General features: G+C 38.0%; 1 protein-coding gene across 1 annotated transcript in view; it reads right to left on the minus strand.

Moving 5' to 3' along the window:
- Positions 1-17,234, minus strand: part of SHISA6 (shisa family member 6) — a 344,994-nt gene that overhangs the window by 15,067 nt on the left and 312,693 nt on the right. Inside the window, exon 5 of the mRNA XM_026696204.2 lies at positions 9,393-9,455. Within this exon, the coding sequence (XP_026551989.1) occupies positions 9,393-9,455 (63 nt within the window). The remainder of the gene's footprint in view (positions 1-9,392; positions 9,456-17,234) is intronic.

Here is a 17,234-nt window from a genome sequence, read left to right on the forward strand (position 1 = left end):
TGGTTTGGACTTCCCCCTATTTGTTTTGTGTTATCCTGATCTTTTAGAGCAGCAATTTAGCAATTTAGGATTTTGGAATACGGTTAGGGTTAGGGTTAGGGTTAGAGTTAGAGTTGGGTTAGGGATAGGGTTAGAGTTGGGTTGGGGTTGGGGTTAGGGTTTGGTTAGGGTCAGGATGAGTGATATGATCCTTTGTGGAAGCTCATCTCTGTATCAGCTTTCTAGTCAAATGTGACTCATTGAGATCTCTGTTGGGGAAGGAATGCTACTATGGTCAGCAAAATGTCAGTATTCTACTTCTTCAGGATACCATTCACATTTCTTTTGAATCAGTTTAGCCCCCAGTTATACAACCTTGGGCCTGTATTTTCCACCTGTTTGCCCAACCATATCTGATGATAGCTTCACCGTTGCACAAAATTTGCACAGAATGCTATTAAGAATTTGAGTTATAAACCTCTAGCAGGGGTTGATCTAAACGACTCAGTTTAATTCTGACTAGTAAAATCAAATCAAACCTTTATTTCAGTTAAAGACCAACTTAAAGGGCTGGGTGGAATACAGAGCATTAAAAAGCCTTAAAGACACCCCAGAGTAACATTATATATAAAAGGGAAAAATTATAAAAACAAGCATCTAAAAAGAACACTTAAGTTATTTCTGATAACATTGAGTTTCTATTTCTGGTGATGTTTAGTGGGGATTTTTTTTAATTGGGACTGGATGATGTGGTTATTTTTGTAAAAATTTTTTTGACTGGGATTGGATCCTGACTATTTGAAGAGAGGAAATGGGGACTTGTTTAAATAGAAGTGGAGATATAAATATAAAAGAAAAGATTCCAATTGGATATAATAGATGCAGTTTGTAATGCTCTTGTTGTTATCTCTGATACTCCTTACTGGACTTTTGCAGAATAATATGGAGAAATAGAGATGGGTTTATAGAGAATAGGAGGAAGCATGGAATGAAGAAGTGTAAAGATATGTAAAAGTTGTTATGTTTGCTGGGGGTGAAGGGGGATGTTTCTTTTTCTGTCATTTACTCTTTTTTTCCTTTCTGCACTTTTTAGATTTCTTAATGTTTCATGTATTTCCACAGTACGTGGTTTTATTTGTATAATATAATCTTCAATAAAATCAACAGAAAAACAATGAATTATGAATCAAAAGATGCATTCCTGTATCTGCTCTGTCATTTGAACTACTGCCACCCCGAGGGAAGTGCAAATGGAAATATTGTCTTAAATAAAGCCATTTCTTCTTTTCACTGTCATAGGAGCACTTATTTAGATAGGAAATCCGATATGGCATATAGGGGCATAATTAACCAACAAAAAATACCTCTTTTTTTTGCTCTGAAATAATTTTTATCCTCATGCAAATTGACAGTTTAATTGCTTAATCAATAGATGGACTGAATACGGCACACAGAACGCATTTGATTCTTTCTACTTTTTAAAAAAGCAGCCGGAATCATAACGCATAACAATTAAATTTGGAGCACTGACGGATTCAAAAAAATTACATTGCCTATTTGAATTATTCATCTTTGTGGCTCTTCTAGCAATTGAAGCAACAACTGAATCAATAACACTAGAACTAGGGAGATACCCGTGATTTTTAGAAAGAGAAATAAGAATCAACTGATGAATTATTTTTCAATTTCCAGATGGCCTCTGCCATCTTTGTCTCTTTGACCATGAAGACTAAGTGCAGCTGACAATTGTGAGCTACACTGAGCAATATCAGGAACGACATTCTCGAAATGAAACCATATTGAGTTGTAAATGTTCTTACTGCTTGTAGACAGATTGTTGTAGGCAATGCAGATCTTGCTACAGAGTTCCAGATCTAATGGATGTTTTTGCTCAGACAGTGAGACCTACCCAATATTTAATTATTCAATTAAACATTTTTAGATTGCCAGATATAAGGGTCTGGAGCAGAGGTGGTATTCAACAGGTTCTGACCAGTTCTGGAGAACCAGTAGCGGAAATTTTGAGTAGTTCGGAGAACTGGGAAATACCACTTCTGACTGGCCCTGCCCCCATCTATTCTCTGTTTTCTGAGTCCCAGCTGATGAGCTGGGTCTTCTTTTGTTGCCCTGCACAGGAGAACGGAACTGGAAAGCAGATTACTGGGGTGAGGAGGGAATGGGGATTTTGCAGTAACCTTCTCCTGCCATGCCCACCAAGCCACACCACGCCCACCAAGCCACGGCCACAGAACCAGTAGTAAATTTTTTTGAATCTCACCATTGGTCTGGAGGTGGTTTTCAAATTATACCAGAATAGAATAGAAACCATTAGAGACCATTTCACCGAGACAGCCATCAGTGCCATCTTGGCTGTAAAATTATGCCACAAAAGCAATGATGAAAAACAATTAAAATCCATCAAGCAAAAAAGTGCATTTCCTTCTCCAAGACTGATGTTACTGATCACATTTATCATTCAGTGGTCTTGCTGTTCTTAAAAACATGGCTGAAATCACAGAATATCCCTTGAAACAGAAAAGATGCAGATGCTTTATGACATTCCCCTCTGAAGCTAAAGCATTCCATATGTTTAGTCCTTATTCCTGTAAGATTAGCTGTTTCCAGATAATTTGCTCAACCTGCATACAGATTAGCTCAGGATAGAGACTCCCTTGAATTCTTCTTTTCCTTTCTGTTGCGGCACTGAAGCTATTGTCAGCATTAATATCTCTCAGTCTTTCTTTTCATTCTTGAATGTTCCAAGATGACCTCTCTCTCTCTCTCTCTCTCTCTCTTCCCTAGCTTCTCTTTCCTTCAGTTAGCACTTATTCTTTGGCTTCAAAGTCTTGAGGAGATGGGCAAGATTGGGGACTGTCAGGACAGATACCCTAAGTGAAAGATTGAACTGTCAGGGATGGCAAGACAGAAGACTAGGAGAACCAGGAATAAACCATCTGTAGAATCATCTATTCAGCAGAGTGGAACATACACACTGAAATGTATCCTGGGGCTATCATAGGAAATGTATGGGAAAGAATATACTCTCTTTTCTGGGTCTTGCCACCTCAGACCTATTCCAATTTATTTAACTCTTTTATTTATACTTTGTTCAGGAATTTGGTACCCCTTCAGTGTTTTGCCAGCTCTTGCCTACTGTTCTGGCATCTGCTTGCCACAGCCCTTCCAAAATCTGGCTCCCTTTATGCTGCCTTCAGATAAACACAGATATATGCAGATTCAAGCTCAAGAGATTTATGGATAACATTCTGGTCCTCAACTAGGTCATTATCAAACTATGGGAAAATAGACCATAAATCAGAGGGAGGGAAAGAAATTAAAAAGGCATGAGCAGAATGTGTATTTACTAGCTTGGGTTTACCATCATATTTTCAGACACTAATGAAATTGAAGCTACTTTTAAGTGATGGGGGTGGGGGGGGAGAAATGGTCTGATTTGCATTGTAATGTACACTGAGTTGTTTTCCAAATGACAGATGGAAACACAATTATCCTTTTGATATTTGCATTTCTCTGTATTTTGTGATAGAACGTTATGATCAAAACATATAACAAAGTTTATATATTATGAAAATTCTAGGGAAAAATTAAATATACTCAAAGGCCAGGTGGGATCAGAGATAGTGACTCAATTAAGGTCATCCTAAAATTAGTTTTTGTTCCATTTCAGCCTGTGATGTTGGAATGCAGATAACAATATTTTAATAGTGGATATATGAATAGGCAGAATGGGACATGTGGGAGATAATTATATTCCTATCAGGAGATGATCCGCAGTGATATTAAGTATTTGGCAGCACTTTTAGATGAGTATCCAATTCAAAGTAACCAGCCCATGAGGTTTAAAGCACTTAAATGTTACATTTGCAGATAAAATTTAACATTTGGAATGTGAAGAGGAAATTAAGAATATTTCATGTGTTTGTTTGAACTCTGCTTCTAAGTAATATACTTCAAAACAATGCATGAAACTGGAAATTGAATTTCAAACTAAGTTGAATCTGGGAAGGTACAAACTGAATTTATTCTTTGGGTTACTATGTTCAGGCCACATGCAAGCCATCAGACTCAGCAACTTGTCATATGGAATTTGAGCAGCATCTCACTTCTTCTTTCTCTGGGAAACAAATTGCAAAGCTGTGTTTGGATTTACTTATTAGTCCTTAATTTTGCAGCACAATAGCTGTAAAAAGAACTTGTTTATTGCCTTTTGCTACACTCTAGTCACGAAAACTAAAGGAGGTGTTATAAAGCTAACCTTTTTTTTTTTTTAAAGGCCAATTTACTTCACATTCGGCATAAATATTTGGTTTTGCTGCTAGACCAATTTCTTATTTTGTTGACAATGACACATTGACAATTGGGTTGCTGTATTATGAAAATGATCTAGTTGGTTCAAGACTTCTTTTTTTTTTTAAAAAAAAGTAAGCCAATGTATCGTCGAAGCACTACTTAAAACACTGCACGGTTTCAAGTGCAACAATTCATGCGTTTTGTTGTGATAACCAAACTAAATACCAGCCTAAATAATACCTTTGTAAACTATGGATCTATATACTTACTTATGCAGATATGTACCCTTGCTTATATAGACTTAAAAATATAGAATAGAATAGAATAGAATAGAATAACAGAGTTGGAAGGAACCTTGGAGGTCTTGTAGTCCAACCCCCTGCCTAGGCAGGAAACCCTACACCATTTCAGACAAATATTCGTCCAAGTTCCTCTTAAAAACTTCCAGTGTTGGAGAATTCACAACTTCTGGAGGCAAGTTGTTCCACTGGATTAATTGTTCTAACTGTCAGGAAATTTCACCTAACAATGATGGCAAGAAAGGTCATAAAATGGGGCAAAACTCACTTAACAAATGTCTCACTTAGCAACAGAAATTTGGGGCTCAATCGTGGTTGTAAATCGAGGACTAACTGTATGTAGAAATTATGAATCCAAAGAAATGTATCCCATTGACTGTCAGACTCCCAGGGGGAGGGATCTTAGGTAACTTTGTAGGCTTTCCTGAGTTCCAGGCTTGGTTGAGCCTTGCTGATCATGATGCACTGAAAGGGCTCTTGGGCAATTGCTATACCTGGAGATCTTTGTTATGTAAAGTATTCTGGCCCAGGCCTTAATGGCCCACCCATTAATAAAGGGTGGGGGGGGGGGGCTGAGTTCCTGCCTCTCTGAGTTTCTACTTTACTCTTTTTAGGGGAAATATTCTGCCCTTTTAATATTTCCCAGTATATTTCATTTTTCTAGGAGAGATTTCTAACTTCCTACAATGATAAAAGCAACGGAGGAAAAGCAAACTCTCGATTGTGCAAGAAACCCCAGGAGCAAGAAAACAAAAAGGTTAAAAACATTCATGGGGGAAATGGAACTGTCAGATTTGGATGATGGGATTCAATAAATTTCTCTGGAAGCCTCATTGCCCACTGAGAAGAAAATATGTACGGACTTGGCTCAATGATAACATCCAGCAGTCCCAGAGATCCTGTTCAGTGGTGAGACTGGGATGCTAATTTCAGCAACATTTTTTGGTGTGTGTGGGGGCAGTTATAGAATCATAGAATGTAAGGACCAGAAGGGACCTTGGAGATCACCTAGCCAAAACTTCTGTCCAGTGCAGGAATCTAGTACAGGTAGTTCTCGAGGTACAACAGTTAATTTAATGACCCTCCAAAGTTACAATGGCACTAAAAAAAACCCTGACTTACGACCATTTCCCACACTTTCGCACTATTGCAGCATCCCCATGGTCATCTGATCAAAATTCAGATGCTTGACTCATATTTATGATAGTTTGGGGTCACATCACCCCCTTTTGTGACCTCCTGACAAGCAAAGTCAATGGAGAAGCCAGATTCCACAGTTAACATCCGTGTTATTAACGTAACAACTTCAGGGTTTCACTTAACAACTGTGGCAAAGAAAGTCATAGAATGGGGCAAAACTCACTTAAGAAATGTTTAACTTAACAACAGAAATGTTGGGCTCAATTGTGGTCATAAGTTGAGGACTACCTGTATTATAATATTCCCCAACACTCATCCATCCAGTCTCAGTTTATATCCCCTCCAGGCATGGGGGGGATTCAAATTTTTTAACAACTGGTTCTGTGGGCGTGGCTTAGTTGGTGGGCATGGCTTGCTAGTCGTGTGACTGCGTGGACTTGGCTTGGTGGTCATGTTATTGGCTGGGCGTGGCCAATTCCATATCACTCACATCGAGGCATACATCTCTTCACCTGGCCTCTCATGACTGTGGGGATGCTGCAACAGTTGCAAGTGTGAAAAATGGTCATAAGTCACTTTTTTCAGTGCCATTGTAACTTTGAATGGTCACTCCACACAAGCAAAGTACCAGCAAAGGAGCGGGAAAAAAAACTCCAGAGAAGTTCTTGAGACAGGAAGTCTGTAAAAAGGGTTAATGGAGAGGCAGTTTCTGTAAGCAACACCAGAATGTTTCCTTCCTGCCTTCCTTACAGGATTAGGCCAGTAATTTCTTCTAGCAACCAGTTCTCTGAACTGCTTAGAATGTTAACAATCGGTTCTAGTGAATAGGTACGAACTGGTAGAATCCCACCCCTGCCTCCAGGAAAGAAGAGTTCAGGACCTCTCGGGAGAGTCTCTTCCAATATGGAACAGCTTTCACATTTCTCCTGATCTCCTTTCAAAGCCTGCTTCTTGGAATTGAAACCCCTGTTTCCTATTCTGTCTCTTGACATAAAGCAGGACAATTTCTTCCCCATCTCCTACATGACGACTCCTCAAATATTTGAGGTTAATATCATACATCTTCCTGCAGGCTTCTCTTCTCCAGGCTAAACATACCAAAAGCCTGTAACTCTACCTCTTATTTCCCCCCCCCCTTTCCCCAATAAGGACCCTTATTGTCATAGTCACTCTTTCTGGACTAGCTCCAGTTTGTGTGACATTTGTCAATGTCCTTTCTATGCTATGATGGTGCCTACAATATTCTAAGTGTAGCCTGAGATGATGCAGAAGAGCGAGAAACAATGTTTTCCTGATCTTGACATTATAATTATGTTGGAGTTGCATTTGTTTTTGTTTTTTGCAGCTGCATCACCTTCCTGGCCCACATTCAGCTTCACCAAGACACCCAGATGCTTTTTGCATTGCTGCCAAATATGCTTCTTCCATCTTTCTGTGATGTCTTTGTTTTCCCCACACTCAAATGCAAGGCTTTGCACTGGTCACTATTAAACATTATCTTGCTGTTTACTGCATATTGGTCCAGCTTCTCAAAACTCTCCTCTATCCTATAAGGCCATGATGGCGAACCAATGGCACGCAGGCCAGAGGTGGTATGCAGAGCCCTCTATGCAGACACACAAGCCGTTGCCCCAGCTCAGCTCCACCATGCGTGTCTCCCGCTGGCCAGATGGTTTTCGGGTTTCTGCTACACATGCATGAGGGGCAGGGGGCATGCGGGGGATGTGCACACATGCACAGGGGACATAGCGCATGCAGGGGGCAGGGGGCATGTGCGGGGGACATGCGGACGTTGCATTTTGGGGTCAGGGGTGGGATTCTATTGGTTCAGACTGGTTCTGTAGAACCGATTGTTATGATTCTGCGCAGTTCGGAGAACCGGCAAATCATGCCCCTGGTTGGCCCCGCCCCCCTCTGCCCGCCCCTCCCCTTCCCACCCAGTCAGTCCTTATTGCATATGGATTATTGTTTTTGTGAGGAAAACAGGAGGAGGGGGGAAAAATAGATATGTTCTCTACGTTGAATTATTTATTAAAATAATAAAGGTTGGGAAAAAACTTTAAAAGTATATAATTTGAGGGGGGGTTGGTTATTTTTTGCTGTTGATATTTGTTTTATAGTTACGTGCCACCCAGACTCATATTGCAAGTTATATTTAATAAGTTAAAAAAACACATTCTCTTTATCTTTGTGTCTTCTGCAAAGCTGAATGCTTTATTTTCTAGCTTTTCACCATAGTCATTTTTAAGATAGTTGAACAACACAGGACCTAGAATACAACCCTGTTTATTTGTGACTCAATGCTTCCTTCAAGCTTCATTTATTCATTTATTTGAATTCATATTTACATCCTGCCTTTATTATTTTTACAAAGAACTCAAGCTGGCAAACATATCTAACACGCTTTCCTCCTTCTATTTACCCAACAACAACCCTGTGAAATGAGTTGGGTTGAGAGAGAGTGACTGGCTCAAGATCACCCAGCTGGAACCATTGTTGTTTATTCATTGGTTATGACTGTTTTTCCCTCTTCTCTATAGAAAGTCTTGGAAGATTTTGCTGCATGCTTCACTGAAGTTAAGCAACACTACAAGCATTACATTCTCATGGCCAACTAAACTAGTCACTGCCCCCCACCCCCCACCCCCAAAAAAGATGACAGGTGAGAGGGCTGGATTGACATTTTTTATTCCTGATAAACACATGCTTGCTCCTACAAACAATGCATCTTTCCTAAATGCTCATAGACTGATTTTATGAGTTTTCCCCAATAGTGATGGTTTGTCTGCAGTTACTTAGCTTTTCTCATTATTGTTTTAAAATATTGGAACGTCATTTGGCCTTCTCCGATCCTCTTGCATTACATTCATAGAAAAGGGTTTTGAGAAGACATCTAGAACTTTCTGAAAAACTCTTTCAGAAACTCTGATCCTGAAGAATTAAACTCATCCATATAGCCAGGTGTTCCCTAACCATCTCTTTAATTATTTGGGTTGCTCTTCCTACCTTTTGTCAATGTGTTAGCTTAAGTCTATTACAAGTTGAGCACTTCTTATGCAATAAATCAACCAACTGATGTGTCATACTTATCGCTTGAAAGTGAAGAACTAATTCTGTAACTGAAACCCATCCATATTAAGCATCACAAAAGCAAAATATTTCTAAATTTCAAAATGCAGTATAGATTATATGAGAATTCATTGAGGAAGGAGATGAATCTAGCTGATATTTTGCATTTTTCTACACTCAGTAACCATAGTAGCTATATTGGAGGATGAATTTGCTATGATTGCATTTAGTAAGTGCCATCAGCATAATATTGATATGCAGTGATGATTAAACTCTGTCCTATCTAAGCAAGTCACTGCATCTGTCTTTATAAACCAAGGCAGACAGTAGTGGCAGATGAGAAGCAGGAAAGGTACATGATTCTAGATATAGTTCTGTTTGCTGGATATAAGTAACTAGGTTTTTATTTTCTCATTGTTAACAATATGACTTGTCATGCAATACCATCAATAGAATAAATATTTCTTTTACAAGAATTGTTTCATAAAATATTCTATTGACATTGGTTTAACAATTCACCAGCAAAGGATAACTGGCAGACAGGGAGAAGTTACAGCATTGGTAACTTTCATCATCTCTCGCTTATTGTCTTACCATGTGACGGTGTCTGGTTTGCAGTACCTATTAGCAGGTGGTTATAATTTTGCTCTTGGTCACCTGAAATTCAATAAAAAGAAAATGCCTTTTAAGGAGCAGCTTATGGAGGCTCAACAGAGCTGCAGGTAATAATTATATCTCACATTATTCATGGGAAATTTCTGCATGATTAAGGGGAAGAAAATGCTTAACAAAGGGGAAGTGTCTTTCATGTTGGCCTCTCAAAATCTCAATTGCTAGAGAAACATATTAATGAACCCGTTGTACTGAGATTATAAATTGGATAATCAGAGGCAATTGTGACACAAATTTTTGGCACTGAGCATGTAAGCTAGTATGTTTCAGGGCTTTTAAAATTCAGCATGCATTGTACACATTTAGGAGAGAGAAACATGGTTGTGCTCTTCAGACTGCCTTCCCCAAGGACAGATCCAGAAAGAGTGAGATAGTAGGGAACACAAAGGAGCCTGGCTGTATTTATTTCCCTTTATATATGTGTGTTCAATACATGGATATTGGGTTGAGACCAGCAGCAAAGGCATGTTCCTGCTCCAGCAGATTAGTAGGATGGCTGAGTTATCCAACTGTTTTTCAGGATATAGTAACAGCAGAGGTTTAATATGTGGATCCAGCTTTTTCTCCAAGGTGCTACCTCCTGGTTAGACACAGCCAATACTGCAAATTCCTTGTCAACTCCCTCTTGAAAATCCAACAAGAGTTGAACACAGTGCAACCATTTCTGGAATAAATTGAATCTCATTCTCTAACAGACTTTCTACTGACCAACAGCAAATTCGTCCTACTGGGATTCAATCTTACCTTTATCTGCATGTGGTTAAATCTAGATAGCGTTTAGGAGTATTGGCTGCCTTTTTAGACTCTAGAAAGGATACTAAAGATGAATGTGTTAGCATATCAGTAGTGCATCTTATTAAAGTCACAGATGACCTCTGGAAGATGACAATGATGCTGGACCTCATTTCCCAAACATTACCTTCTGAACCTGATCTGAAGGCTGAAGCACATATCAATATAGTCATTGAGGGCCTCCTGAATGCACATAGGAAGAAGTAGGCATCTCACCTTTGGAACTGCCACAAATGGATGGGAGGAAAATAGCTATGTAAACCAAACAATTTCATTATTTTCATAAATCTATTTCCTATTTAATTGGTACACAGAGCTCTACCATATCTGATACTGCAGACAATAGTCATTGTAAAGAATAGTCATTGGTAGCCATTATTCCTCATGAATTTGAGGAATAATCTCACACAAAGCTGTCCACGTTGGTGCCCCTCAGTACATCTTGTAGTAGCAAATGACACAACTTACACAATTGGCTATGTGAAGATCTGTTATTGCCCAACATTGGATTAAACAAGAATAGAATGGGACAACTGGAACATATTTTTCCATCATTTTATGAACTCTTATCAAAATCTTTTCTTAGTTGTCTTTCTCTCTAAATCAATATCTCCCAGTGTTTTAATTTATTTGTTTAAATATTTATAAACCATTGCCTACAGATTCTTTCTCAAGGCAATGTACAAAATACAGCAATTCATCTTTGAAGGTGAAATGTTTCCACTTCTTTACTCATATTGATGTGTATTTGCCCGTTTATTGCTCATTGCCCCAGGTCAGAATGAGCAGTTTAGCATTGAACCACCCTAAAATATTTAGCAAGGTCAGCAGTTCTAGTCATGAATGATGAAGTGGTTCTAGATATTCACAAAGCAATCAGGATCAAAGTAATATTACAAGGACTTCCGGTTTGAGCTTCTTCAGCAACAGACCGAAGCCTCGTCTCTGCGAGGCTTTGATCCGTGCGCGCCGCTGGAGCGCTCCGAGCCAGCTGGTTTTGGGGCTAAGCCACCCCGTAGAGGTGGTGAAGAGGGGGGAGACTGCCAGCAGGGTTGAGGAGAGCCTCATCTCTCCTCCCCAGCTGGCCATTACTCTCTTTCCCAAAGGCGGTTGCAGCAGTGGTCAGAAATGGCCACCTCAAAGAAGAACTCGACCGGAAAAGAATGTGCGAAGATAAGAAATGAAAGTTTTGGTTGACCGGGTCAAACAGCAAAAGCGATAAATAAGGTACCCTGGAATTGAAACTATTAAAAAAAAACAATAACATTTTTCCCTAAGAAGATTTCTAAGCTGCGAAGGAGAGAGAAAAGGGAAAAGATTTGGTTTTCCTATACTGACAGCTAAGAGACTTAAGCAAGAAATTGGAAAAAAACCACTTTGACATCAACAGGCATTTAATGCTGAAAATAAAAAGTCAAAGGGATAATAAAGATTTCTCGATAATTAAAAGCTTTTGAAAACAGGAAAGGAGAGAAAAAGAATAAAAGGGTAGGATCTGGAAGGGACAAGACTGCCTGGAACTAAAAAAGAACTTACAGCAAAATCTCAACAAGACTTCCAAAAGATACATTCTAACTGAAATATTGCAACAAAAACCCCAGGAAGAGAAAGTCGAAAACGAAATAAGAAGATATAACTCGGGACTATCTGGATTACTTGATGATTTCTGGATTCTTGATTATTGTTTTGAATGACTAAAATCAATCGGGTGGTTGTTTAAAACTGTTTAAAATGGTTCCACTTTTAGAAGAACTGAAAATGGAACTTAAAAAGTACATAGAAGATGCATAAGAAGGGAGAGGTTCTTTTGGCTTTGTATTTCAGTTTTTAGAAATGGAGATTTGGAATTATGAGAAACAACAAGAAATGCCTGCAGAACAAGAAGATTGCAACAAAGAAGAAGCCTCCTTTAATGAACAAGTAATCTTAGATGGGGAAAAAAAGGAAAGGGGGAAAGAGAATGGAAAGTTTAAGACTGGGAAAATCAACTCCCCAAAAAAAAATAGAGTGAAAAATAAGTATAAAATCAGAAAGCAACAGAAGAGGAAAATGCAGAAGAGAGAATTAGAACTAGAGAGACAAGGGGGTAAAAAGGGGAGGGAGAAGATGAGAGGGAAGAAAGAAAGGAAAAGAAGTTATAAAGGACAGAAGCAAAATATAGAGAAACAGGGCCTATTTAGAGATAATGGGTGAAAACTTAATGGAAAGAGGGATTCTGCAAAGGTACATAAGATAGTATGGTTATATTAGAAGCAGAAATAATTTTAGAAAATATGAAACAATGTATGATTGAAATGTCTGATAAAATAGCTATCGTAATTCAGTGGAATGCTTGTCAATAAATAAATGTAACAAAAGGTATATTTAATGATTTATAAAACATATGTGAAGAGAAATAAGGGAAAATTAATTATGGAGATTATATGTGTTTTTAAAGAAGTATGATATTTAATTGAAAAGCAGTGTTAAAGATGTTAAGATTTTAATGATTATTAATGATAGAACTGAACTGGAATGGAATGAGGGTTTATAATTACATATATTTACAATCTTTCTTTCTTTCTTTTTTTTTAAAAAAGAATATAGTGTGTATTATAAGAATGTGCCAAGCAGAATTCGATTGGAAGTTATGTATTATGTATTATATTGAAGGTCATAAACTTAAGGTATATATTGAAGTTTAAATAAGAGTTGAATGGATGTAATGGATGTAATTAAAAGATATAAAGGTGTCATACTCCAATTAGTAACTACAGGAGAAAATTTGTTCAATGAGAAAAGATAATATGAAATTGAAACAGAACAGACAAAAGTATAAATATAATGGTTTGAATTGAGATGAGATAATCAAAATAAAATTGAGAAAATTAAAAGAGGGGAAAAACTATATAGAAAATGTAAAATGGTATAAGATATGGGATAGAATATAAAAAGGAGCATGAAATTGAGTTTTGTGTCTGTATAAAGAAGGTCAACCCGGGACCATGCTATTTTCAAAAAAGATGTTTTACTTGTATTTTGTATGTGTGAAAACCCAAATAAAACTTTATTTAAAAAAAGTAATATTAGAAGGAGACCTAGGTGATTCTCCTATTCAATTTCTTCTTCTTCTTCTAAGAAACCAAATCTGGATCCAGGCCATGGATCTGAGAGGAAAGGAGAATTCTTATGCTCTTTATCATACACTGCAGCTTTTTCATCCAAAGTTTTTTTTTTAGGAAAAGAAAGCTGATCTCCTATCAGCCATTTGTTTGATTCTAACTTCCAATCCTGTTTAGCTTAATACTGCTTTGGGCAGCTGTAGTTTCTATTAAGCCAATTGGTAGGTATTTGGTTCTATGCAACACTTCCCATTCAAAGGGCCATCCAAGCAGCTGCTTTAATGTGCTTTCCTCCAGTCCCTGAGGTGGTACAAAGTACTGTAGGTCAGCATAATTTTTCTCTGTCTACATACAGTAGGTGGTCTGCATGCTGCCTCATTAATGAGTCAGTGAGTTTTATCATTCTAACAGTTTACTAGGTGGAAAGTTATTGCAGCAATTAGTAGATTTGCCTGCTGGTGGAAAAACATCCACCAAATATTTCCCCTACTTTGTCTATGGACAAGCTGGATGATGGAAGAAATGAGTTTTGACAGTGATTGGTATAGTAAGTTTATCCACCTTTTACTACTTCATCTGCAGTGTGAGCGTAAGTTTACTATTTTTGTGGGAAGTTTCTACCACTCTGCTGATCTCCGGCAACTACTGAAATACGGCAGTCTGCTGATGTAATTATGTTCATGTAAATCTTAGGAAGAAGTAAAAAACAGAATGACGATGGTCATCATCATCACTTTAGTTAATTGTGATAAACCAGTGCAAGGATTAAGATAATAATACAAACCCAGACGTCCTCTGTCATCCTACCTCTATGGGAAGGATGACATCTTAGTACAGCAAAAAAAAAAAAAAAAAATCTTTCTCTTCCTGCTTTACCAGAAAGCTGTTGCTCATTGGATATATCACCAATTACCCCAAGTGCTGCAGTGATCCAATATTTGCTGACAGGAGGAATGATTTCACTGTTGACAGCTCATGCAGCGTGTCCTATTATACAACCTGACTCTCAACTGGGTGTACATGTCATCCCTTTTCTTTTGAGGGCATTGTGCATGCTGTCTGTACACTTGTAGTGTGCAGCCTGTCAAAAGCAGCCAACAGGAACAACCTCCCACTGTATTATCAGCTCTGTCACCAACCAAGCATCAGCCCATATAATAAAAGCAAAACGTGCATCAAGAGAAGAATTATTTCCATATCCACCTGTCCATTCTATCATTCCAGGAAAAACAACAATAACAATAACACAAATTGAAAGCAAGCCAGCCTTAACTATGGACTAGGGATAAGAAAAGATTTTGGCATTGGTACATGACCTTAAGCAACAATTAGTGAAAGATTCACAAGCTGAAGTCTGGGGGGTCAACTGGCAAACACATGCTTTGGGGTGAACAGAGGTGTGACTGTAGCTCTTGTTTTAAAACAGCTGCCTCTTTCCCTAATATCACATCCTGAAGTACACAGACAAGTTCTATCTAAATATGGCTAATCATATGGGCTGAATCATTGCCATTGATTGTATCTTCTGATTTCAAAATCTCATGGTCTATGTTAAATGCACCAATTGCTTGGTCCTAAACCAAGTAATACAGAGGAAATCAATGTGGGTAAGCCAGATACCTTAGCTAACCTCACATGTTCTCTTGAGATAGAAATGTCAGGTTTCCAAGTGAAAAGTCTTTCTAGGTATATGTATCTTACATGTAGTCCCAGAGGTCCTTTTTTCAAGAGACAATTGGACTTTCTGTTTTTTCTTTGAAGAAGATTCGCTTCTCATCCAAGAACAGCTCAAGAAGATTCTTGGATGAGAAGCAGAACATCTTCAAAGAAAAACCAGAAAGCCCAGTTGCCTCTTGAAAAAGCACCTTTGGGACAACCATGACCTGGATGAATGAGAATCTCCATAGATATCTTACATGTAGATCTCCAACAAAAGATAAAGAAGATAAATTTAACAATATTCAGCACAAAAACATCACGATAAGCTAAGATGCAGGCAAGTATTCTACTTTTTCCATTACAGTGCCTCTAGTTAGTTGTTATGGAAGACATAGGTTCAAATTATCTTGTAATCAAAAGTTTCTTGTTTACTTTAGTGTCAATGAGATCTGAAGCACGTACATTGTTTTAGTCTGCAGCACTTTACTTTCTCAAGCTGTGAGTGTAAGGAAAGTGTGAAAAAAACCATTAGAAATAAAAAGTAAGTGAGGTTATGTGTATAACAAAAGAAGGATAGGATGAGGTAAGAATGATTTGTCCTTTCATTTCTGATGAAACAGGACAGTGGGGCTAACATCCACTGTGATGACCTTGTTTAAAAGGTTCTGCATCTCCTGTTACCCATCCTTTTGCAGTACAATCAGAAAAGGAGTTGCTTGAATCACACATGCTGTTGGCTTGAACAGATTAACTGGCTCTCAGAACAGTTGGATTTAACTTTCATCCATGGGAACTACTATGACCCTGCAAAAGATGCAGCTGAATCAAAAAATGTTGTCTAGGGATGCCCATGTCAGAATTACACATTTTGGAACTGCGAAATCAATTGATGATGAGATTGTGAATAAAGTTGTGATGTTTTGGCAAGGAGGGGATGGGAAGGTACAGACCTATATTTCTTTGATAAAAGGCCAGTTTTTATTATTCAGACACCATAAGATATATTAGACTAGGTTGCATCGACATAGCCAGATATTTTCAATATGGCAGTAAGAGGCAGGGCGTGCCATAGAAGGTTAGATTAATTTTCATGTTAACAGAAGGGGAAAAAAAGGTCACTTCTAGTGAGCAACATACAAGTTTAATAATGAATTTTAAAAAATACTCTACTTTCCAACTGAAGTCTGAAACCTGCAGGCCAAAAACATAACAACCATTGGGTTCAAGAAAGAAATATTGGGGTAATAGTTGATATCTGGATCAAAGCAGCATAATATCAAGGAGTAATCTCCAAGCTACTAGTTTATATTTTATGAAAACATCACTCACAGACCATGTAATTTTCCCCAACTAATTCTGTTCGTCATAAAACCACAGCACTACCTGAAGTTCCAGGGATATTATATCTTCAAGTTTAAGTGCCAAGCTTCCTTCCTTCCAGTGGAACACAACAACAAGAATGTCTACAGTACAGTGAGGAAATAGCAACCCTTTTGGAATCTGCCTATAACCTAAAAGATAATATGCAGTACTTTGATGTTATTTTTTCTTATGTTATTCAACATCAAGAAGATGTTATGAACATCTTATATTATTGTTCAGTGCATCCCTGTGGTATAAATTAGTTTTAATACATTTATAAAAGTTAATACTCTTGTAGTTGAGTCTGTGGTGGCCGTAATAGCTTTTTAATATCCTGACTTTGGTTACTTCTTAGAATAATACAGACATAGGTTATCCTTGAGTTATCACCATAATGTAGCCTACCCATAACAGACTTCACTTGTGACATTTATAAATTGGGCGAGCCATGGGACCAATTCAATTTTATGATCTTTTTGTGGTGGAGGTGAAATGGACATGGTGGTTGAAAAGCAACCGTCACCATTGTTAAGTGATTGTCATGGTTATTAAGGAACTCCACGGTTTGCTATGGGTTGGTTTTGTCAACAACTGGAAGTAAATGCCATTTTTTGACCAGACCATTGTAAAATGTGGTCACATGACTGTGTGATGCTACAAATCACTGTAAATGCAGCCTGGTTGCTGAGCCCCTGAAGTACGGTCACTTGACCATGGGGGAACCAACTGTAGGAACTTTGAATCTAGGTCATAAGTACGTCTCAGGTAGGTCCACTGGAACTTCAAATTATTGCTAAACCACAGGTTGTAAGTTGAGGATTATCTGTTCATAGGTTTCTATGATAGAAGC

The sequence above is a fragment of the Pseudonaja textilis genome, chromosome 2 (assembly GCF_049901715.1).
Source record: "Pseudonaja textilis isolate UNSWEBS1 chromosome 2, rPseTex1.2, whole genome shotgun sequence".
NCBI lineage: Eukaryota > Metazoa > Chordata > Lepidosauria > Squamata > Elapidae > Pseudonaja > Pseudonaja textilis.